Consider the following 24,899-nt stretch of genomic DNA (forward strand, 5'->3'; position numbering starts at 1 on the left):
CTGTATCAGTGTCCTGGCACTGCTCATTGTCACCTTTATCTAGAACCACCCAGTCCTTGGAGATATGGAGAGAGATTGTAAAAGGGGGACCACTTAGGACTTACCAGTCTGCCTGAATCTCAGTTAACCATGCCCCACTCTGGTCTGGTTTCAGCAGTAGTGATGGGCTGGCTACTGGTTTTTTTGTTTAGTTGTTTTTTTTTATAAGAGGGAGTGAAAGGGTCTCTCAGTGGAATGTATGGGACAGCAAATGGACACATGGAAACATGATAGTCCACCCTCTCTCCAGTCCCCAGTGCACAAGCATCGTCTTAGGTGTTGTCAGCTCTGTCCCGTGCCTTCACCGAGACCTACTCACCCTCTGTTGCCCGGGAAGCTCCCACAGTGTTCACATTAATTTGACAGATTGACCAACCACTTTGGTTCCTGGGGTGTTTCCAGGTGTCTCCATCCTGTTAGGAACTGTAATATTTCCCTCTAAATCAATCACTTTTGGGGGGATGATGCCCAACCCTTTATTTCTATTCTTATTTTTCTATTCAGAACGTATTTATTTAGATTTACCTATATGTTTACCAGTTTCATTGCCACTATGCCTGCTTACATTTTAGACATTCCTCCTGAGAGCATTTTCCTTCTTCCTGAAAATTTTAGAAGTAATTTTAATGAAGTCTAGGATCATAAACTCAGTTTTTGTTTATTCAGGAATACTTTCCTTCATCCCCATTCTTTTCTTTTCTTTTCTTTTCTTTTTTTTTTTTTTTTAGGAATATTTGATAGATTTTTTTTTAAGTTTTTATTTATCTATTTTGAGGGAGAGAGAGAATTCCAAGCAGGCATAGAGCCCAAAGCGGGGCTCAAACTCACCAGCCAAACCATGAGATCATGACCTGAGCTGAAATCAAGAGTCAGACGCTCCATTGACTGAGCCACCCAGGCACCCCTCATCCCCATTCTTAAAAGACAGTTGGGGGGCGCCTGGGTGGCCCAGTCAGTTAAGCGTCTGACTTCAGCTCAGGTCATGATCTCACAGTTTGTGAGTTTGAGCCCCGCATCGGGCTCTGTGCTGACAGCTCAGAGCCTGGAGCCTGCTTCGGATTCTGTGTCTCCTTCTCTCTCTGCCCCTCCCCAACTTGTGCTCTCTCTGTCTCTCAAAAAATAAATAAATGGGAAAAAAAATTTTTAAAGACAGTTGGGTTGAGCACACAATTCCTGATTGCCAGTTATTTTTTCCCTCAATACTTTGAAGATATTATTCCACTACCTTCTGATTTCCATTGTTTCTGCTGAGGACTCTGCTGTTGCACTTGGTGCCCCACCTAAATCTTCATGACTACCTGCTGCATCCATTCCCCAACTTCTGTGGTGATTACTCATGGCTCAGAGCTTCCTTTTTCTCTGGAGAATTACCCTTCAGCAGAAGGATGCTGCTTTGTCTGGAAATGTCTGGGAGGTGATACGTGTAGCCAGTAACTGAGTGATAGGAGTATACCAATGGTTGACCCCTCTTTGCCTCAAATTGATATAACTCAGTGATGCCATACATGATCCAGAGCATCCTCATGGGATCAGGGAAAGACTAGACCTCATCTGAAACCACATTTTACTTAGCTTCTTCCCTTTCCCTGTTCTGCTTTCCTATACCTTAGAGGTTCTCCTGAGAGCCCTGTCAGTAAATCATGTGCCAGAGGATCTTGTCTCAGGCTCTGCTTCTAGGAAAGCTGACTCAAAATTGCTGTCAATATGATTCTCATTTCTTTGTAGGGGACTGTTTCTTCCCTCTGACTTTTTTTTTTCTTTGCTTGCTTGCTTTTACTTATTTCCTGTCCCCCCCATGCCTACTTCAAGATCTTCTCCTTGTTCTTGTTTTTTGTGTGTGTGTGTGTGTATGTGTGTGTGTGTGTGTGTGTGTGTGTGTGTTCCATAGCTTCACTAAAACAGTGTACTGATTACTTTTTGTAAATGTTACTCTGAATTGCTTTAACTTCTCTTTCATGTTTTCAAATAACATTTTTTCATGTTTTTCAAATCCTTTGATTTGCATGGCATCCCAAGTAATTTCTTTATACATCATTCTAGCTAATTCTTTCTTCAGGGGTTCTTAATCTGCTATTTAAACCACCCACTGAGTTTTTAATCCAGCCATTCTGTATTCATTTTCTAAAAGTTCTGTTTGGTTCTTTAAAAATCATTTTGGATGACCCATGAATGCTTTTTTTTTTTTTTTTTCCAATAATCCAGGAAGGCAAATACTTAATAGTTTGCTGGTAGAAGCTGGCCTTTGTTGTCAGGGTTCCCTGGCTCCTATGAATGAATTAAACTTTTAACACATAGTTATAATTATTTAAATAGGCTGTATTTGATAATCCCACTACCTGAAATTCTTAAGGATTACAATGTCGTTTTTCTGCTGACTCTCACTCATGGCGGTTTGTTTCTTTGTACTACTCGTGGTGGTAATCTTTGCATACTCATATCAGTTTTATCCTAATCTATGGAAATCCTCAGGTCTAAATATTTTTTCTTTTCTAATGGTTCTATTTGGCTCTTTTTTCAAATGCACACAGTCATTGTTGACACCAAGATACAGGGGATATCTTTTCAGAAAAGAGTTAATATTGATTCTTCCAGAAGCCAGTAGTCACTGCCGACACGGGACCCCTTACATAGCCTTCCAGGAGTCTCTGTCCTAATGTAGGAAACTCAGAATAGGCTGCTCTGTCCTATAGCATGTTCCGGACTTCCTTGCACACTCACAGAACTCATGTTGCCATTTTCCCTCAAGGCTGCTTTAACTTTTACACTTGCCCAAACCATTTTGCCCAGTTCCCTATTTTGGTTTTACCCAACGATATTATTTATGCGTGTGTACACTTACATGTCAATGTTTGGAGGTTTTCCTTTATCTCCTGTGAACGTAATACATTAAAATAGTTTTTGGGGGGTTGCCTGCGTGGCTAGGCGGGTCAAGCATCCAACTTTGGCTCAGGTCATGATCTCACGGTTCCTGCGTTCGAGCCCTGCATCAGGCTCTCCACTGTCAGCACAGAGCCTGTTTTGGATCCTCTGTCTCCCTCTCTCTCTCTGGTCCTCTCCCTTTTGCATGCTGTCTCTCTTTCTTTCAAAATAAATAAATAAACATTTAAAAAAATTAAATAGTTTTTTCATGGAAAAGCTAGTTGTTTTGTGAGCAAAAGGCTGACATACTGCTAGCAATTCTTAACTAGTGTTTCTATTATTCAAAATTCCAAGCCTGCACAGAAAGTAAAGGACAATTCAGTGAAATCCCGTGTACCATCACCTATGTGCACTTACCACATCCTCGTTTTCCTTCTTTTTTTAATGGTTTTGTGAGCCCGCTCTTTAAACTTAAATATATATATTTTTAAATTTTTTTGTTTGTTTGTTATGTTTCTTTTTGAGATGGAGAGAGAGAGTGCGAGCAGGGGAGGGGCAGAGGGAGAGAGAGAATCCCAAGCAGGCTCCAGTGATGGCATGGAGCCTGACATGGGGCTCGAACCCACAAACCATGAAATCATGACCTGAGCCGAAGTTGGATGTTCAACTGACTGAGCCACCCAGGCGCCCCTAAATATGTTTATTTTAGAGAGAAACTGTATATCAACCTCCATGAAATGGAAAACCACTATCTCTTGCCATTAATAGAATGTAGCTATACTAATAAATACAATGAAAATCAAAGTCATTAAAAATTAAGAAAATAAATGATAAAATATAAAAGTAATAATATATTTATACAAATACATATCTAAAAAACTTTTTAGGGGCGCCTGGGTGGCGCAGTCGGTTAAGCGTCCGACTTCAGCCAGGTCATGATCTCGCGGTCCGTGAGTTCGAGCCCCACGTCGGGCTCTGGGCTGATGGCTCAGAGCCTGGAGCCTGTTTCCGATTCTGTGTCTCCCTCTCTCTCTGCCCCTCCCCCGTTCATGCTCTGTCTCTCTCTATCCCAAAAATAAATAAACGTTGAAAAAAAAAAAAAATAAAAATAAAAATAAAAAAAATAAAAAACTTTTTAGTGAGAATAATGGAACAATACATGATCAATCAGTAACACAGATATATTAAGCTCGTTGTCTTTTTTTTTTAATGTTTATTATTTATTTTTGAGAGAGAGAGAGAGAGACAGAGTGTGAGCAGGGGGGAGGGGCAGAGAGAGAGGGAGACACAGAATCCGAAGCAGGCTCCAGGCTCTGAACTGTCAGCACAGAGTCCAAGATGGGGCTCGAATTCATGAACCATGAAATCATGACCTGAGCTGAAGTCAGACGCGTAACTGACTAAGCCACCCAGGCACCCCTCATTGTCTCTTTATTTAAGATAAGGATTTGTTTCTAGAATAATAAAATGAGTCTGTTGTTTGGTTTCAGTGCTACAGCACCAAGAATCCCAACTCCCAACACATATCTGCAATTGGAAAGGAAAGGCAAAACATATTTAATCCCTTTCTAGATTTCAGTGAAACATGTTTATACCTACTTTGCATTAGAAACAGTTGTCAGCTTTCTGAAGTGATGGTTAATGTATCACTGAAAATAACAGAAGTGCTGGAGGTTTGAAATGTTTATGGGCAGCCTGTGTAACATGGTGTATCATAGGTCCACCCCAAGTCTCAGTGATCTGTAGGAGGTTGCAGAGAACTTAGCATATAGTCATACTCACAGCTATGCTTTCACAGTGAAAAAATATAAAACAAAATCAGCAAAGGGAACAGGCACAAGGGGCAAAGTCCAGAGAAAACCAGTCCAGAGAAAAAGTTGTGACAACATGTATGAAATATTGTCTCCCAAGGAAGCTCATCAGAGACTCAGTACCTAAGGTTTTATTTTACTGGGAGCTGGTCACATCGGCATCCTCTGTCTAGCACACACCTAAATTCCAGATTCCCAGAAGGAAAGCAGGTGTTCGGCATAAGGTGTTCAGCAGGTGTTCACACTGTTTTCATAAACAGTTCCTTCACAGTGAACCACTATTTTCAGTGGTGGGAACCCTTCTAAAATCCAAGTTCGCAAGCCCCAGTAAAGCACCAATCTCACCAGAAGGACTTTTTAACGTTAACTCTTTTCTGAAGACGTAGCTCACCACTATACTATCTACTTTGGTCTTACCCTAAGTGATAATAACTATGAAATGATAGGGTTTTTTTTTTTTAAGTTTATCTACCTATTTTGTAGGGGGTGCAGAGAAAGAGAGAGAGAGAGAGAGAGAGAGAGAGAGAATCCCAAGCAGGTTCCATGCCATCAGCGCAGAGCCCAGTACAGGGCTCAAACCCACAAACCATGAGATCATGATCTGAGCCGACACCAAGAGCCAGATGCCCAACCAGCTGAGCCACCCAGGTGCCCCAGTTTTGGTGTGCTTTTTATAGGTAATACAAATTGAAAGAAATACATAACCCTTAAAATTTTAAATATTAATGTTGACATCATCTCATACCCATTGGGATGGATAGTATAAAAACAAAAAGAAAACAAACAAAACAAAACACAACACAAAATAGCTAGTGTTGGCAAGGATATGGAGAAATTGAAATCCTTGTGCACTGTTGGTGGGAATGTAAAATGATGAAGCCTTTATGGAAAACAGTTCCTAAAGAAATTAAAAATGGAATTACCATATGATTCAGCACTTCCACTTCTGGGTATATACCCAAAAGAATTGAAATCAGGGTCTTAAAAACCCATGTTCATAGCCGATTATTCACAATAATAACTAAAATATGGAAGGAACCCAAGTGACCATCAGTAGATGGGATAAGCAAAATGTGTTACATACATACATTGGAATATTATACATATTATCCATATAGTGGAATACATATATTGGAATATTAATCAGCCTTAAATTAGGAATGAAATTCCTCAATATGCTACACCATGGATGAACCTTGAGAACATTATGCTAAGTGAAATAAGCTGGTCACAAAAAAGACAAATATTCTATGATTCCATTTATATGAGGTACCGAGAGTGGTCAGATTCATAGGCAAAAAACCAATGGTGGTTGCTTGAGGCTGAGGGATGTGGAGAATGGGGAGTTATTGTTTAATGAATATAGTTTCAGAATTGCAAGATGGAAAGAGTTATATGGGTGGATGATGATGATGGTTGTACAATAGTGTGAATGTTCTTAATGTCACTGAATTGTATGCTTAAAACTGTTTATGGCGGTAAATTTTATGTTTTGTGTACTTTACCACAAAAAAAAATCAAAAATAAAAAAGTAATAGGAATAGTGATTATATAGATCATATCGTTCCAATAACTGTTTACATAATAACTCTATTTTTTTTAATTTTTTTAACATTTATTTTTGAGACAGAGAGAGACAGAGCATGAACGGGGGAGGGGCAGAGAGAGAGGGAGACACAGAATCAGAAACAGGCTCCGGGCTCTGAGCTGTCAGCACAGAGCCCGACGCGGGGCTCGAACTCACTGACCGAGAGATCATGACCTGAGCTGAAGTTGGCCACCCAGGCGCCCCATAACTCTATTTTAAAAAAGTAAAGGGATGAGGAAAGATACACTATGCTAACACTAATCAAAAGAAAGCTGGAATGGCTACACTAATTTCAGAGCAAACTTCAGAGCAAGAAAAATTACCAAGAAGGAGCATTACATAATGATGAGGGATCAATTCTCCAAGAAAACATAACAATCTTTAATGTGTATGTGCCTAACAACAGAGCATTAAAATGCATGAGGCAAAAACTGATAGAACTGAAAGAAGAAATAGAGGAATCTACTATTATAGTTGGAGACTTTAATGTCCCTCTATCAGAAATGGACAGATCTAGCAGACAGAAAATCAGTAAGGACATAGTGGAACTTAGCAGCAGCATTGGTCAAGTGGATATAATCAACATATATAGACTACTTCATCCAACAACAGTGGAATATACATTTTTCTCAAACTTACATGGAACATTCACCAAGATAGACCACATTTTGGGCTATAAAATATACCTTAACAAATTTAAAAGAGTAGAAACTATATTATATATGCTCTCAGGCCACATTGGAATCAGACTAGAAATCAATAAGAGAAAAATACCTAGAAAATTAGAAAAGAAGAAAGATTTAAAGTCCATAATCTAAGCTTCTACTTGAGGAAACTAGAAAAAGAGAGCGACAATTAACTCTAAAGTAAGCAGAGGAAAATAAATAATAAAAATTAGAACAGAAATCAATGAAATTGAAAACAGGAATTCAATAGAGAAAATCAAGAAAGCCAAAAACCAGAGGTTTATTGATAAACTTCTAGCCAGGCTAACTAAGAAAAAATTCTAATATTGGAAATGAAAGAGGGCACATTACTAGAGATCCCAGGGATATTAAAGGGATACTCTAAATAGCTCTATGCCCACACGTGATAACCAAAATAAAATGGATTAATTCTTTGAAAGACACAACGTGTGAAAACTCCTACCAGAAGAAATAAACAATCTGAATAGATCTATATCTATTAAAGAAATTGAATCAAGAGGCACCTGGGTGGCTCACTTGGCTAAGCTTCCGACTTCAGCTCAGGTCATGATCTCATGGTCCGTGGGTTCAAGCCCTGCGTGGGGTTCTGTGCTGACAGCTCAGAGCCTGGAGCCTGCTTCGGATTCTGTGTCTCCCTCTCTCTCTGCCCCTCCCCTACTTGCGCTCTGTGTCTCTCTCTCTCAAAAATAAATAAACGTTAAAAAAGTTTTTTTAATAAAAAAAGAAATTGAATAAATAATAACTTTTGAAAACAGAAAATGCACCAGACCCAAATGAACCCACTGGTTCATTGGTGAATTCTACCAAACATTGAAGGAAGAAATTATAACAATTCTCTACAGTCTTATCCAGAAATTAGAAGCAGAGGGAATAATTCCTAATCCATTCTATGAAACCAACACTACCCTAATACCCAAACCAGGCAAAGACATTACAAAAAAAGAAAATTAGAGACCAACATTTTTTATGAATAGAGATGCAAAAATCCTCAATAAAATTAGCAAGTTGAATCCAACAATGTATAAAAAGAATTACACACCATGACCAAGTGAGATTTATTCCAGATATGTAAGACTTGGTCAACATTCAAAAATGAATTAATGTGATCCATTACATCAGCAGATTAAGGAAAAATCACACGATTATAGCAAAATACATGCAGAAAAAGCATTTGACAAAAATCTAACACCCATTAACGATAAAAACTCTCAGAAAAGGGAATAGAGGAAACTTCTCAATTTGATAAAGAACATCTACAAAACACCTACAGCTAACATCATACATAATGGTGAGAAACTAGATACTTTCCCACCAAGATCAGGAACAAGGCAAGAGTGTACCCTGTTGGTCCACAACCTGGCCCCTTTACACAGAGGGCAAGGAGAGACTGAAGAAAGAGGCAGACTATTCCAGATTGGTAGGTGGCAGTTTCAGTAAGCAAGAGAACTTACTTATGAGGCTTGTCTTGGGCAACCACAAGAGAAGTAGATCTCTGCACCTGCCTGCCAGAATCTTAAAAGTTATATAGAGGTGTTAACTGGGTTTCGTCATGTATACCATCCAGATAGTCTCAACAGCACATTACTATCTCAAGGCCGTGTCCTTGGGCAGCTTCTAACACAGGGAAGGCAAATGACACACACATTCCAAGGATAGGGGAGGTGGTAAGGAGCCTCTGATTTCCCAGGCCCAGCTTGTGGGTCAACTGGCAGTCATTGTCCTCCCAATAACCTCTGCCAATATCCCTTCTAACACCACTCTTTTTCAACATCATACTGGAAGTCCTAGAGAATGCAATAAGACACAAGAAAAGGAAATAAAAGGTATACAGATTGGGAAGGAAGAAATAGAACTTTTTTTGTTCATAGATTACAATATTGAAAATCTGAATTAATTGGCAAGGAAACCTCCCAGAACTAATAAGTGTTTATAGCAAAGTTGTAGGATACAAAGTTAATATACCAAAGTTAATTGCTTTTTCATATAACAGCAATGAACAATTGGAATCTGAAATTAAAGTCATAATACCACTTACATTAGCACCCCCCAAAATGAAATATTAGATATAAATTAACCAAATATGTAAAAAATCTAGACAAGGAAAACTCTGGTGAAATAAGTCAAACAAGAACTTAAACAATGGAAAGACATTCCATGTTCATGAACAGGAAGACTCAATGTTTTCAAGATGTCAGTTTTTCCCAACTTAATCTATAGATTCAACACAATCCTAAAGCAAATCCCAGCAAGTTATTTTGTGGATATTGACAAACTCATTCCAAAGTTTATATGGAGAGACAAAAGACCCAGAATAGCTAATGCACTATTGAAAGAGAAGAACAAAGTTGGAGGACTGACACTACTCAACTTCAAGACTTAATATAAAGATACAGTAGTCAAGACAGTATGATATGGACAGGAAAATAGACAAAAAGATCAATGGAACAGAAAAGAGTGCCCAGAAATAGACCCACACAAATATAATCAAAAGATCTTTGACAAAGGAACAAAGACAATACAAAGGACAAAAGACAGTCTTCAGAAAATGGTGCTGGAACAATTGGACATCCACATGTAAAAAAAAAAAAAAAAAAAAGAATCTAGGCACAGACATTTCATAGAAATTAACTCAAAATGGAACTTAGACCTACCTGTAAAACACAAAACTATAAAACTCCTAGAATATAACACAGAAGAAAACCTAGATGACTTTGGGTTTGGTGATGACTTTTTAGATACAACACCAATCTGTGAAAAAAAGAATTGGTAGGCTAGACTTCATGAAAATTAAAAACTTCTGCAAAAGACATTGGTCAAGAGACTGAGACGACAAACCACACAGGCTGGGAGAAAATATTCACAAAAGACATAGCTGATGAAGGATATTATCTAAAAGAAACAACTCTTAAAACTCAGCAGTAAAAAATGAACAAACTGATTTTAAAATGAATGAAAGATTGGAACAGACACCTCACCAAAGAAGATATATGGATGGCAAATAAGTGTATAAAAAGCTGCTCATTATCATATGCCATTAGGGAATTGCAAATTAAAGCAAGAGTGAGAAACTATTACATACCTATTAGAATGGCCAAAATTCAGAACACAGACAACACCAAATGCTGGTGAGGACATGGAACAATAGTAACTCTCATTCATTGATGATGGGAATATAAAACGACACATGCACTTTAGAAGACAATTTATCAATTTCTCTTAAAATTAATCATACTTTCACCATAAGATCCAGCCTTTGTGCTTCTTGGTATTTACCCAAATGGGTTGAAAACACGTCCACACAGAAACTTGCGTATAGTTGTTTATGGCACCTGTCTTAATCCATTCATTCTGCTATAACAGAATACCATAGACTGGGTGGATCACAACAGAAATTTATTTCTCACAGTTTTGGAGGCTGGAAGTGCAAGATCAAGGCACCAGAAGATTTGGTATCTAGTGAGGGCCCACTTCCTGGTTCCCAGTCAGTCATCTTGTGTCCTCACATGGATGAAGGGGTGAAGGAGCTCTAACCCATTCATTACGGCTCCACTCTAATTACCTAATCACCTTACAAGGCCTCACAAAAAAACAAATACCATTACTTTAGGGATTAGGTTTCAACATATGAATGGGGGGGAGGAGGGGTAGGGCAGGAATCAAACAGTCTATAGCAGCAGCTTTATTTGTAATTGCCAAGACCTGAAAGCAACCAAGATGTCCTTTAATAGGTGAACAGATAAACTGTGGTACATCCAGACAATGGGATATTGTCCAATGTTTAAAAAAAACAATGAGTTATCAAGTCCTGAAAAGACATGAGGGTTTCTTAAATGCATATTACTAAGTGAAAGATGTCAAACTGAAAAGGCTACATGCTGTAAGACTCCAACTATATAACATTCTAGAAAAGGTAAAACTATGGACACACTAAAAAGATTAATGGTTGCCAGGGATTAGGGGAGAGGGAGGGATGAACTGGAGGAGCACAGAGGATTTAAGGGCATCAAAACTATTCTTTATGATACCTTAATGGTGGGTACATATCATTATAGATTTGTCAAAACCCATAGATTGTACGATACCAAGAGTGAAGTCTAATGTAATCTATGGACTTTGGGATAATGATTTGTGAATATAGGCTCATCAACTGTAACACATGTACCACTCTGGTGGGAGACAGATAGTAGGGGAGGCTGTGCAAGTATGGAGACCAGGGGTAGTTGGGCACTCCCATACTTTTGGCTTAATGTTGCTGTAAATCTAAAACTGCTTGAAAAAATAGCATACTTAACAGAAATGCTTTGTATGGGAAAATGCTATGTACACATTAGGGGTTATTACTGCTCAAACAGGCAGGTGCTCTACTTTAGGGACACAGCTTGGCATTTACAGTGAGATGCTTAGAAACAGAACAGCTTTTGGAGGTGTTTTTTCTTCTCTAAATAGAGTTAGTGTGCTAGAGGCCAAGGTTAACACCTTTATGGCTATGACAGTCAGCTTTCAAGTCTTTCTTCCCTCTGCCCTAATGCACAGGTATGCAAATGCGTCAGGGAGGGGTAAACTTCAAGCTTTGTGAACTAACTCTTTAGGACATTAGTTAATTGCAGAATTGGCCTTCAGTCTCTTCCCCTCTCTAGGCCTCAGTTTCCCTGCTTAAAAGGAAAGTAGTTTTAGATGTTTTCTAAAACACTTTCCAGCTCTGAGCTTCTATGATTCTTCTTTTAATTTTTCCAGCGGGCCATGCTCTCTCTGGCTTCTAGGTCTTTGGACATGTGGTTCCGTCCACTAGGACCAATGTCCCCATTTGCCTGGCTTACTGCTTGCTATTCTGCCTTTCTGGTTTGTAGCTTAGATATCACTTTGGGGGAAGTCCTCTTGACCTCTCTAAATAGAATTAACTGCATTAACTGCCCTCCACCACGTTTCCAAGCCCCCACCCATCTTCTGTTTCTGTGCTTCATATGCTAAAATGATAACTTTTTGCTTACTTGTCTTTTCCCCACTCTGGACTGCCACCCTGCTGAGTGCAGAGTGTTGTAGTTATATCACACAACACAAACACACACACACACACACACACACACACACACACACACACAGGTCCAGGTTTTCTTGGGGATAACCCAGCTCTGTCTCTGCCTGGGAGTTTCCAGGCCCGAAATCCTCTAGGGGAGGCTATGCCTCCAGAAACATTCAACCACCAAGTAAGAAGCTGTGAGTGGGAAAACCATCTTTCATTAGTAAAGGAACAATTTACATGATTAAAAGAACGATTAATGTTAGGAGTTACTTACAACAAAGCCTTTCTAAAGGACCAAAGAGTCCTTTTAAGTGTGATCTTTATAAGTATTGGTTTTTGAAAATTTATCAGAGGGAGGATTTAAAATCTGAAGTCTCTCAGTCCAAGGATAGCTCAAAGGTTAAGGCAAAGGATCAGAAATGACAATAATTAGAAGAGACCTTTGAGCCCTCGGTTTGGAATTTTCCATTCCATTGACAGGAAGGCAGACACCTTCTGTCCCAGGACCTTCCTGCTGTCCCGGGTTGGCTACATCCACCCTGCACCTTTGTTCAGCTCCTCCCATTACCGCCCGGCTGTGGCCTCTCTGCCCACCAGCCCCAGAGCCAGCTCTGGCTGTGCCAAAATGGGGCTGCCCCAGGCAGGGCTGTGGCTGAGGAGGCTCTGGGTCCTCTTTCAGGTGGCCCTGCAGGTGGCTGTGGGCAAAGTGTTCCTGATATTGTTTCCCTCGAGAGTCAAGCAACACATCGTGGCCATGAACCGGAAGAACCCCCACTTTTCCTATGACAACTGGGCCCCAACTCTGTACAGCGTGCAGTATTTCTGGTTTGTCCTGAAGGTCCGATGGCAGCGACTCGAGGACAGGACTGAGCCAGGAGGTCTGGCCCCCAACTGCCCCGTGGTCCGGCTCTCAGGACAGAGGTGCAGCATCTGGGACTTCATGAAAGGTCAGGAGACTGTTCCAAGCTTGAGATGCGCTTGGAGTGGGGGTATCAGCAGTGGGTGGGGAAGTGGGTTGGAAAGTCCTGAATTCTATTCTGGCTGCTCCCTTTTGGCTTCTTGTCTTCTCACTTCCTGCATCTAGGACTTCTAGATTCTGTTCTTCTGAGCGGCATCGCCACCTTCCCAGGCCCTTAACCCACAAACCAGCTACACTGGCCTTCAGCTCCTTCCATATGCTCTTTATTTATTTTTTTTAATTTTTAAAAAAATGTTTATTCATTTTTGAGAGGTGGGGGAGGGCAGATAGAAAGGAGAATGTGAAGTAGGCTCCATGTTGTCAGCACAGAGCCCAACGTGGGGCTCAAACCCACGAACCCATGAACCGTGAGATCGCGACCTGAGCCGAAGTCAGATGCTCAACCGACTGAGCCACCCAGGCGCCCCCTTCCACAGGCTCTTAGGCTCTTAGAGTCGCTCTGCCTGGTCAGCTCCTGCTCATCCTTCAGACTTCCGCTCAGTGCCACTTCTTGCAACAAGCCAGCCCTGGATCCCCCACCAGGCTAGGTTACCTCCTTTTCCATGCCTGACGTCCTAAGCTTCTCTTTACTGCACCTGACCTGATAGGTAGTTCTGTGCCGCCCCCACTAGCCTGCACGCTCCATGCAGGTGGAGCCCATGGTCTAACCCACTTTGCATCCTTTTGGCTGCTGCTGGCCCATGGCAGGAGCTCAGTAAATATATGTTGAAGCACTCTCTCTCCCTCTCCTATGTATACAAGTTCTATCGATGTCGGGTCTTACAGACCCCCCCTTTTTTTTTTGTCCTCACAGCTGTTCCTTCTACCAGGCCTTCCTCCTCCTCCCCCTGTTGCCCTCTCTTCCTACCCCGCTTGCGACTGGCTGTGAGATTGCCCCTTAGCAAGCGCATCCCCAGCCTCCGCAGCTGCCCTCTGCACTCAGAACGAACCCGGGCCCAGCCTTGTGCTCAAGGTCCTTCCTGAGCCAACTCCCGCTTTCCTTCCCCGTCTCACCTGCAGGCTGCGCCTCATGCTGTGGCCTGCAGACCAATTCTTGGGCCTTGCACATCCCTTGTGCTTTCCCTTCTCGGCCTTGCTCATGTTGTTGGCTCTTCCCCTCTATCGCCAACAGTCCAAACGCCTCATCAACAGGGGCCTGCTCTCACACACACGCCCTTCTGTAAGGCCATCTCAGAGCCCTACAGCTAGGCGGGCACTCTCTCTCCTGGACGCATGGCTCTGCATCTGCCCCTCTCCTCGGACACTGATTCTTGCCACCCAGCCTCTGGCTGCCCAACGGGGAGCCTCGTGACAGTACTGTGTCCGATTCATCTCTGATTTCCCGGGACCCAGACCCAGCGGATGGAGTAGAGAAGGCCCCTGAGGCAGGTGGCTACTCTAGTGTTTTTCAAAGCACGTCTTTGGAGGTCAAATCCCGCAGATAAGCTTTACTACATCGAGTTCCCTGATTCAAGTAGTTTGAGAAACGCTGCACGCTATACCCTCCTCCTGGAAATTCATACAGCACGCGAATATTTTTAAAGCTCTGAGAAGCCCTGAAGCTTCAAAACAAACAAAACTTGTGGGAAAAAAAACCAAACTGACAAAGCACTGACTGATGTTCCTCACACACACAACCCCCAGGTCTCCCCCTGAGGAAATGCCTGTCATCATCACACATGATCCAAAGAACACCCTTTGGGAAAAGTTGACCTGATCCAGTCCTCTCACTTTAGAAGGGAATGGAGAACGCTGAGAGGCAAAGGTAACAGAGCCAGTGAGCGACCAAGTCAGACCCAGAATCTGGGCTTCTTCATCTCATTTTCTTCAGTCAGCAAACATTCACGAGCACCTCCTGTGTGCCCGGCCCTCAGCTAGATGCCAAGGACTCAGAGTTAGGTAAGAGCTTGCTGCTTCACTCAAGAAGGTTACGGTTTCCCAGCACAGATGGACGTAGTAAAGGAATCCTCACAGTTCTGTGAGATGGGGAGGCTGTAAAGGTATAAAGTTTGCCTGCAGGGCTTGGAATGTTTCCTGGAGGAGGTGGCTTTGGAACTAGGCCTTGAAAAATGAGTAAGATTTTTATAGCTTGGGAAGGGAAAGGCGTTTCAAGTAGAGCAACAGGCAAGAGTTTCTTGCACATGACTTTAATTTTTTTTTTAAACATTTATTTATTTTTGAGAGACAGAGTGTGAGCAGAGTAGGGGCAGAGAGAGAGGGAGACACAGAATCTGAAGTGGGCTCCAGGCTCTGAGCTGTCAGCACAGAGCCCGATGCGGGGCTTGAACTCACGAACCGTGGGATCATGACCTGACCCGAAGTCGGACGTTCAACCGACTGAGCCACCCAGGTGCCCCAGTTGCTCATGACTTTAAACTGCGGTGCACAAATGACCTGTATTTATCCAACATTTGCCAAGTGACCACTGATAATAAGAACACTGAGAATAACAGTTAACTTTTATTGAGTGTCCACTATGTGCCAAGCACTGAGCTAGAAGCAGGCCAATTTGATGAATATCAATCACCTACTGACCAGTTCCATGAAAGCCAACTTGCCTCATGGCCAGTTCACAGAATGTACTCGCTTCTTGTAACTGTTTGCTTTCAGTGGACCAGTTTACATTTAAAAAAATTTTTTTTAATGTTTATTTATTTTTGAGAGAGAGAGAGTGAGATAGAGTGTGAGCAGGGGAGGGCCAGGGAGAGGGAGACACAGAATCTAAAGCAGGCTCCAGACTCTGAGCTGTCAGCACAGAGCCCGACCCGGGGCTTGAACCACGAACTGCAAGAACATGACCTGAGCCGAAGTCGGACACCTAACCGTCTGAGCCACCCAGGCACCCATGGACCACTTCACCTTTTAAATACTTTAAATATTTGCCTCTGCTCCCTGCTATTGCACCTGAGACTGAAGAATGGAGAGAGAAGGAGACCAAGAGACAAAAGAAAACTCTACTTCTAAAATGAGTTGGCTTTTAGCACATGGATTCAGAAATAATGGTACTGATGGGGCGCCTGGGTGGCTCAGTCGGTTGAGCGTCCGACTTCGGCTCAGGTCATGATTTCACTGTTCGTGAGTTCGAGCCCACGTTGGGCTCTGTACTGATGGCTCAGGGCCTGCAGCCTGCTTCAGATTCTGTGTCTCCCTCTCTCTCTGCTCCTCCCCTGCTTGCACTCTGTCTCTCTCTCTCTGTCTCTCTCTCTCTGTCAAAAATAAGTAAACGTTAAAAAAAAATAAAAAGAAAAAAGAAATAATGGTACTGAATTGTCCTGAAATAATAGATACTGGTGATACAGAAATCAACACAACTGGTGTCGGCCCTAGAAAAATCTCATAACCCAGAGGGGGAGATGGTGTAGTGAGAGAGGGAAGCAGAGGGTTCTGGAAGATGTGGGTGGGTAGGAAGGTGGTCAGAGGAAGGCTTCCTGGGGAAGAGGATGGCGAGCCCATTGTCTAGAGACAGTGAAGCTTTGGAGTGTGTGGGGAACAAGAGAGTGGGGAGCAGAGCAGGACAGAGGTGAGGAGCTGCAATCTAAGATGTGGAGGTGACGTCAGTTTGGCAGAAGTGGGACTGTGGGAGGCATGAAGTGGTGAAGGATGAGACTGGAGCCATAATCAGGGACCAGCACTTAAGGGACCTGATGTGTCTTACTGAAGAGGGTAGACTTCATCCTGAAGGTATTGGTGAGTTCCAGAAGGATTTTCAAGCAGGGCATTAACATGATCAGTTCTGCTTAATAGAAAGATATCCTATAACTGCTTTGGAAACCCACCAGACCACTAAAAATCTCTGATGTATGCTTTAGGTATAAATCTGAGCTCATTTTACAGCCACAGACTGGAAGATCTAGAAGACTCTATGGGTAATCTAAAGCAGTTCTTTCATTTTTTCAGATGCAAAGGCCCAGCGAGGGAAATTACTGACTCAGAGTCATATGGCAAGTTCTTATAGAGCCTGAATTAGAACTTGTGCCTTCTGACTCTCAGCTACTGTGCTTTTTGTTGTTGTATCAGACAACAGAGGCTCAGAGAAATTCCCAGCCACCTCCTATCCTCTGCATGTACGTGCACATGTACACACATGACATACACACACACACACACACACACACACAGCAAAATATTGATTAACTGGTGTGTTGTGGTAGAAGGCGATGGTGGGTAATTTATTTTCTAGGCACTTGAGAGTTAATATGAAACTGGATTTATTTCAGCCCCTGTTTCCTATCCTCTAAAATCTCTCCCAGTGTACTTAGGAGGTGCCATCTAGCAACTATAAATGGGCTTTGTCTGCTGAGAGAGCCTGCCATGGGGGTTAATTTACTGGCATGGAGGTCAGGATGGTGGGTTCAAGTCCAGCTGCTGCAGAGCTGTTTTCCCATTTATACAGACAAGCTGGACTTGGCGGCACTTGCCTGACATTTGAAATGGTGTTCTCTGCACCGTGGCTTGTGCACACAGGCAGAGTGCCAACCCTCTGTACTGCTACCCCCTTGCACCCATCCTTCCCCTCTGCTACCACGTAAGTGGGGAACCCAGTTTAAACTTTGCCCTCAATACTGATCACTGCACCCAACCACACTATAAATAATTAAACGAATGTCTCTGTCTCTTCCAATGTCCTAATCAGTGTTGAATTTTGTTCCAATTAAAAACAAAATTCCAGACAGCTAATATTTAGCACTGGTCCTGACCTTAAGTCTTTTGGGTTCTTATCTAAAGCATGACTCTGGGGTCATTGGAGGCCAATGGCTGACCACTTGGCCTTGACTTACCTCTGAGTCTCCCCTGATGAGGCCTGGGCAACCCTGTCACATGGGTGAGGACTTGTGTAATCAACCAACAGGGGACTGAGGCCCACTTGGTACTCCCTAGGGCCTCCTAAGAGAAAATCTGTGAGCCAAGGACAAGGAGAGATTTATATCTCCTGGCCAGCTTTCTCCTTATGTACTGAAAAATGAGGACTATATAACCAATTGTTTCTATCTGTACTTGGGCACCAGGAAACTCAGTCAAATATTAGTTCGGTTGCAGTGAATGCATGGGACCTTAGAACTGGTTTATTTGTCTTCCATAATTCCCTTCTGTTCTGTGCCTCCCAGAAGGGCATGATTTTTTAAAATATTTTACTATATGTGTAAGCTGCTTCAAACCCATTGCACAACAAGGTGAGGGTGTAACTCATGGAATGAAGCATCGGCAAGGTAAGATGCCCTCTGTTCCCCTCCATCAGCAAGTTCTATCTTTCCCCTTCTCTGCTGCCCACATATTGCCCGGGCTCCCATGATCTCTCACGTGCGTTTCTCTGACGCCCCCTAACTGGGTCCTGCCCACTTCCATTCTCATCCTCAGGCCTTTCTCCAAAGAGTGATGTCCAAGTGTAAATCTAATCGTGTTTCATTATTATATGCCCCTACTGTAACAGTCAGGGCTCTGGCTTGCGAGCCACAGAAACTCACTCTGGTTTTCTTAGTCACAAACATACGGACGCAAAAGAACATATTAATAAGGTGTTGCAAGATCTCCAGAATCAACCACAGTTGGAGCCCTGGGCCTGGACTGTCTTTTAGCATCAACAGTCAGGCCAGGATGCTGCTGTCACTGTGGTTGCCTTGAGAACCAACCCCCCACCCCCAGGACCCCACCATCCCTGACAGGGGCACTACCACTGGGCCATGGATGAATTCTGCCATCCCAATGACTCCAGAATCAAAGATCTATGTGGGAGAGTCCAATCAGCCCAGCCTGGGTCTCTGCTTTTGCCTTGGCTACTCAGGACAGAGAACAGACCTGGCCCCTCTCTCCTCCACAGAGGCATACTCTCCCATTAATAGCATACAAAATAAGAAATTCCAACTAGGAAGGAGGCTTAGGAACTGGGCAGCCAAAATTGCAACAAATATCCACCATCCTTGTTTTATATCTCCATGATGTCACATCGTACGTGGAATAAAATCCAGATTTTTCACCAAGGCATAGGAGAGCCTGCCTTCCCTGGCCCATACCTACCTCTCCAGTCATGCGTCCCGTTACCCACTCTCCCACCCCCTCCCCAGGCCTGGCTCTGGTCACAGTGGCCTTACAGGTCCTTGAACACGCCAAGCTCTGTCCTGCCTCAGGGTCTTTGTACATGATAGAGTCCTTTTGTCTGGAATGCCCTTCTCCTCCCTTTGCCCATGGCTGGCTCTTTCCTATCCTTCATTTGTCAGGTTAAATGGCATCTCCTCGGAGGCCTCTCCCGACCCACCTGTCTAAAGTAGGTCACTCCTTGATTGTCTCTTTCGTAACACTTATCGCAAGTTGAAATTACCACATTTATGTGTTTACTTGTTTTTTTGCCATTAAATAGACCTCAAATTGCATGCAGGCAGGGGCCTGCTGGCTTTGTTCTCTGCCGAATCCCTGGTGCGTGGCTGAGAGCCTCGCGCGGGATAAGTCTGAATAACTTGCTTATAGGTGGAATGAGAGCATGCTTGGGGACATGAGGTTGAATGAGGAACAGGCCCTGCCCACAAGGGGCAACAAGTAGCCTGGCGGGCACAGACCCGTCACGGTGCGCAGCCTGCTGTGCTCTGACATATGTGAGGGACGGGCTCGATGATGCCGGCCCCGGCCACAGGTAACCACCAGGTGCTGGCAGCTCCCTGGAGTTACCCCCAATCTAAGGTGGGAGAGTTGCAGAAGGCTCCCACCCAGGGCCGCCTTCGTGGGTGGGGGACCAGTGGGTCACACAGGGTTCCACATTCGGAAGGGCCCCGTGCCAGGGGTTCAGTATTCTGCAGTAGCTGTTTGAAATCCTTAATCATTGTATCTTTGAATCTGCATTTTACAAGTGAGGCCTGCTGGGACAATGGGACGGGCCAGGGGACTTGGAGCCTTGGCTCATGCAGGATCCTGCCTCCCACAGCTTCCTCGCTCCCTGGGACATGTTCTCCACGACCCACTCTTACCCCGCTCAGATGCAGGGCTTGGCCAGCCTCCTTCCTATTGCTATCCAGTGACTGCTGCCTCCTTCTGACCCCAGAGAGGGCCTGGACGCAGACACGGGGAAGGTTGGGGTCCCGTGAGCCCATCCTGCCACGTCTCCTGGCAGGGCGTGGAGGCGGCCGTCCCCATCCCGGGCTGACAGCGCCATGTGCACTGTGCTGAGTGTGTGGGGTAACGTGGTGGGAGAAGCCTCTTGCCCATCTCCCCTCCCCCGTCAAGGAGCCGGGCACGTGTCCCTGAATGGAGGTCGTTATATGCTGTGAGGTGGGGGTTGGGCATGTGGGAAGGGTGAATGTCTAGCTCAATTTCTGTGCTCCTAGCGGGGGCATAGTGTGTTGATCTGGTGCTGCAGGGAGAGGCAAACTGGCAGCCACTGGCCACACACACACACACACACGCACACGAGCACCGAGTTTTAGGGCTCCTGGGTGACTGTGAGGGCCCGCATTCACCCCATGCATATCCCTCTGTCCGTGGGAACGTGACATTAAGCAGTAGCTAAAAAATACCATGCCAGTGCAGGAGAGAGACCACAGAAGAAAATCTGTTTATTTTAATATATTTAGGGGCACTCCCCCTCCCCACTTTGTAAGCAAGGGGCTCAGTATTTTCATTTTGCACTGGGCCAGCAAATTATGTAGCCAGTCTTGTCCTCATCCTTCCTTCCCCTTGGTGGCATCCCCTTCACTGCCCCTCCCCCACTTCATAGCTCAGGAATAAGACAGCCGATAACAACAGCTTACATTTATTGAGCACCTACTATAAGCCAGGCACCATTGTAAGCCCTTATCTGTACTACCTTCTTCAATCCTCCAAACGATCCTATATTATGTCTGTTTGTGAATGAGGAAACGGAGGCTTTGAATGGGAAGAGTACTAAATTGAGAGTCTAGAAGCCAGAGTATTAATTTTAACTCCACCACTGACCTGCTGCGTGGCCTGGAACAAGCCTATAAACAAGGGGGAAAATTGCCTACCTTGCGGTATGCTAACCTCATCCCATGAGAAAACAGGTGCGTGCCTGCCTTATAAACTGCATGAGAGGGACTCTCTTTATCATTATTTTAATTACCACCTAGTCAAAAAAGAAATAATAATAATAATTACCACCTAGTGGCTGCAGGTGGTCTACTGAGACCCCTTGATAACATGGCCTTATTGTGGAGAGGAGGAAACTGGCTCCAGCCTGTGTTCAGTCTTGTCCTGTAGGCTTCAGCCCCCCACTGTGGCCTGGCTTCATCTCTGAGGGAAAATAAAGGTGGTAACAGAATTTGGGCGCCTGGGTGGCTCAGTTGGCTAAGCATCTGACTCTTGATGCTTTGGCTCAGGTTATGATCTCACAGTTTGTGGTTTCAAGCCCCACATCGGGCTCTGCAGTAACCGTGTGGAGCCTGCTTGGGATTCTCTCTCCCTCCCTCTCTCTCTGTCCCTCCCCCTGTTCTTCCTCTCTCTCTCTCTCTCTCTCTCTCTCACAAAATAAACATTAAAAAACATTTTTTTTAATGGTGGTGATAGAAGTGAGGGCAGGAGTAAAGAAGTTACTGGCAAATCAATGCTGTGTGTAGATGACTGGTTGTTGCTGGTTCCGTTCCTGTTTCAGGCAACCGGCCATTGGTGCTGAATTTTGGAAGTTGTACCTGACCTTCATTTCTTTTCAAATTTGACCAGTTCAAGAGACTTATTGAAGACTTTTGCTCCATAGCAGACTTTCTCATCATCTACATCGAAGAAGCACACGCATCAGGTAGAGAGAGACGCCCTGCCCTTACCTCTTCCTACCTTCTCTTTTCTCTCCTGCTTCCCCCAGGCCCTGTCTCAAGGTTGGGGATTGGGGAGGAAGCGGAGTGAGGGAAAGAGCCCCACTATTCACTGCGTACCTGCCATGTTCAGTCCCTGCTGGGTTTACCAGCACTGCTAACTCCACCGCCTGTGCCTTCAACCGGGCACACAGAGCAGAAGACCTGGAGGGACAAGTCTCCCTGGCAGAGGACCCACGATTTTGAATGGATAAATAGGGAAATCAAGGGAGAGAAGCTAGGAGGAGGAATTTAGACCGGAATGACTGCTCTAGAGCTACTTGTGAAATCCAGCCTAAGACTCTCCAAGCTCAAAGGGACACTGGTTCATCCCAGTCAATGGTTCCCAAGCTTTAGTGAGCCTCAAAAGCACCAACAGACTGCTGGAGCCCACCCCAGAGTTTATCAGTTAGACCTGAGAATTTGAATTTCTGCCAAGCTCCCGGTGATGCTGAAGCTGCTGGTCTGGGGACCACACTTTGAGAACCACTGCTCCAGGCTAACTTTCATCTGGGGCAAGCATTCTTTCTTCAGCCCCTAACAGGTGGCCACACATCTTCATTACTTCACGTTTAATCTTGTTCCTTTCCTGGGCAGCTCTCTTCGGGAGAGCTCTCCCTGAAACTCCTAGAGCTCATGGTCTAAGCCCTTTGAACTTGACAGAATGGTCAGACACACTCCTATCTCCCGATTTTCGAGGGGGTTGGACCCATGAGTGTGGCCCAACTCTCAAACCCAAAGACTGAAGAAGACAAGTGGGACCGGTGTCATTTACTCGCCCACCTCCCACACGATTTGTCGGTCCCCAGCATCTGGCAGAGCCCATGTCGCAGAATCAGAGCTCAGCAAAAGTTGGATGAATGAGCGTGCTTAGGCCAGTATTAGCCTTGCTGGTTTATCCATGTGCTATCAAGTGTAGGCTGCTATTAATTATCAGCAAAGATGGCCCAGCAGCGCTTTCTCCAATATGCTTCCTGGATCCCTGAAGTCAGAGCTACGTGGGTTGCTTGTTAAAAATGGATATTCCAGGGACGCCTGGGTGGCTCAGTTGGTTAAAAGTCTCACTTCGGCTCAGGTCATGATCTCGCAGCTAGTGGGCTTGAGCCCTGTGTCGGGCTCTGTGCCGACAGCTCAGAGCCTGGAGCGTGCTTCGGATTCTGTGTCTCCCTCTCTCTCTGCCCCTCCCCAGCTCGTGCTCTCTCTCCCCCTCTCTCAAAAATAAATAAGCATTAGAAAAATTAAAGAAAAAAAAGGATATTCCAGGGCCCCCACCCAGGCCCATTGCATCCTGATTTATTGCACCCAAATGTTTGAGAACTTCTTTCAACTTAATACTGTGTTCATTTCACTGGCGGCTTCTGTCCCCATTAAGGGTTTGGGGCAACCTAAAATATTAGCTAGCACAGGGGAATAGGTACACAAGAGATTCATTATACTGTTCTGTCTACGTTTATGTACTTTAAAGCTTTTCCATAACACAATTGAAAAGAGTGTAGGTAACAGGAGAGCAAATGCTAGCTCAGTGTGCCTCCGGGCCAAACAATCCTTTGGGAGAGCAGCAGCCAGGAGCTCCAGAGAGAGAATTTGGGCACCTTCAGGTGTCTGTGGTCTCCATGGCCGAGAGGAGACATTGACTTGATGTCATCACAGCCGGCAGCCAAAGCTCAGCCAAAGCTCAGCCAAAGCTGATTTAACTGTCCTGGGGCAGCACTTAAACTTGAACGTGCGCGTCAATGACCTGGGGACCTCAGCCGGTTCTGGCTCAGCAGTGCCGCAGTGCAGCTCCCCAGGGGAGGTTGAGGCTGCTGGTGCAGGGACCACACTTGTAGTGACAAGGTCCTGGAGGATCCAGCTTTAATCTCTAAAGGAACAAGTTGTAAACCGTGACAAGAGGGGTGGATCGTCACAGAAATGGTTTCTGGTCCTGGTATCTGTCCTGTTCCTCCTGGGGTCAGCCCCAATAGGTTTAACTTTTCCAGAACCTCAAAGCCTTTGAGGAAGGACTTCCTCACCCTGTTCTGACAGTTTTCTTGCCCCTGTGCTTTGCCACTCCTAGTTCAGGCATTTCTTCCTTCTCCCCATCTCTTTCCCCGGGGGTACTTGTTTCTGTCAACCAGACAGGAGTGAGTACGGCCTGAACCCCAAAATTAAAATGCACAGAGCCAGTATCCACCAATCCCACCAGGTCTGGGACCTGTGGCCCAAGTCAGCTGGCTTCCTTTTCCTCCCCACGCCCCATGTTTGTCCGGGTAAATTACAGGGAGGCATGAGGCATGGTGGGAAGAACACGGACTTTGGAGCTCCAGACCTGAGTACGGCTCCTGGCTCCATCACGTGCTGGCCACGTGACCTTGGACAGCTTCCCTGCCGTGCCCACTTCTGCCACACTGAAACAGGATGGCAACACCAACCTCACACTCGCTTGACGATGTTTAATGAGAACCTGCTGTGTGCCAGCCCTGGGCTGGGCTCAGGGATATTGAGACAAACGACACACACAGTTCCTGCCTCTCAGGAACTCACAGTTAAAGCTGGGGAAGCAAGTCACTGCTCCTCCTGGGCCTCCATGGTCTCAGCTTCAGGATGAGAACGAGAATCCCGCCTGACCTCCAGTGGGTGGCTGTTGTGAAGCCCCAGTGAGTAATTGTTGCATGAGACTGACTGCCTACACATGAGGCCAATGTAGGCCGGTGTTACCGTCATCTACAAAGTTTTGGTGTCTTGGGGCAGGTAATAATTACTTTACACTATGGCCAGGCACTTGTATCTTGGTGTGAATTTCTCCTGAGAGCTGGTTTTTCTTGGAGTAAGGTTCCTGAGCAGAGGACTCTGCTGATAGACTTAATCAACTTATATTACCCTGGGAGGCAGCTATTACTGTAAACACAGGCCACGTGGCTTCTGAAGGAAACCATGACCACATTACCCGGGTCCCAGGCTCCCCAGAAATGAGGCAAGTAGAAGGGCAAGGCCGGTAGCACTTTATGGTTGTTTTTTTTCAAACTGTGGGCCCATTAACTAATGAGTACCACTTCCTGTAAGTAGGCAGAGGGACACCTTGGCAAATGAGGCCAGTTGAAAATCCCCTCCTGTTTAAAGTTAAGAGTCAAAGCATCTCCAGAGCAAAGTAG

At 44.6% G+C, this 24,899-nt stretch overlaps 1 protein-coding gene across 7 annotated transcripts in view; it reads left to right on the forward strand.

Moving 5' to 3' along the window:
- The window catches only part of DIO1 (iodothyronine deiodinase 1), a 38,981-nt gene that overhangs the window by 8,884 nt on the left and 5,198 nt on the right, over positions 1 to 24,899 (forward strand). For 3 of the 7 annotated variants that reach the window (XM_040470320.1, XM_040470321.1, XM_040470319.1), the window contains exons 4-5: positions 12,704 to 12,971; positions 21,573 to 21,716. In XM_040470320.1, coding sequence (XP_040326254.1) covers positions 12,704 to 12,971; positions 21,573 to 21,716 — 412 coding nt within the window. Of the gene's footprint in view, positions 1 to 12,469; positions 12,972 to 21,572; positions 21,717 to 24,899 lie in introns of those variants that run through there. The other 4 variants (XM_040470324.1, XM_040470322.1, XM_040470323.1 and 1 more) reach the window with 4 other exon arrangements.

Source organism: Herpailurus yagouaroundi, unplaced genomic scaffold (assembly GCF_014898765.1).
Source record: "Herpailurus yagouaroundi ecotype Mexico unplaced genomic scaffold, PumYag 77, whole genome shotgun sequence".
Taxonomy (NCBI): domain Eukaryota; kingdom Metazoa; phylum Chordata; class Mammalia; order Carnivora; family Felidae; genus Herpailurus; species Herpailurus yagouaroundi.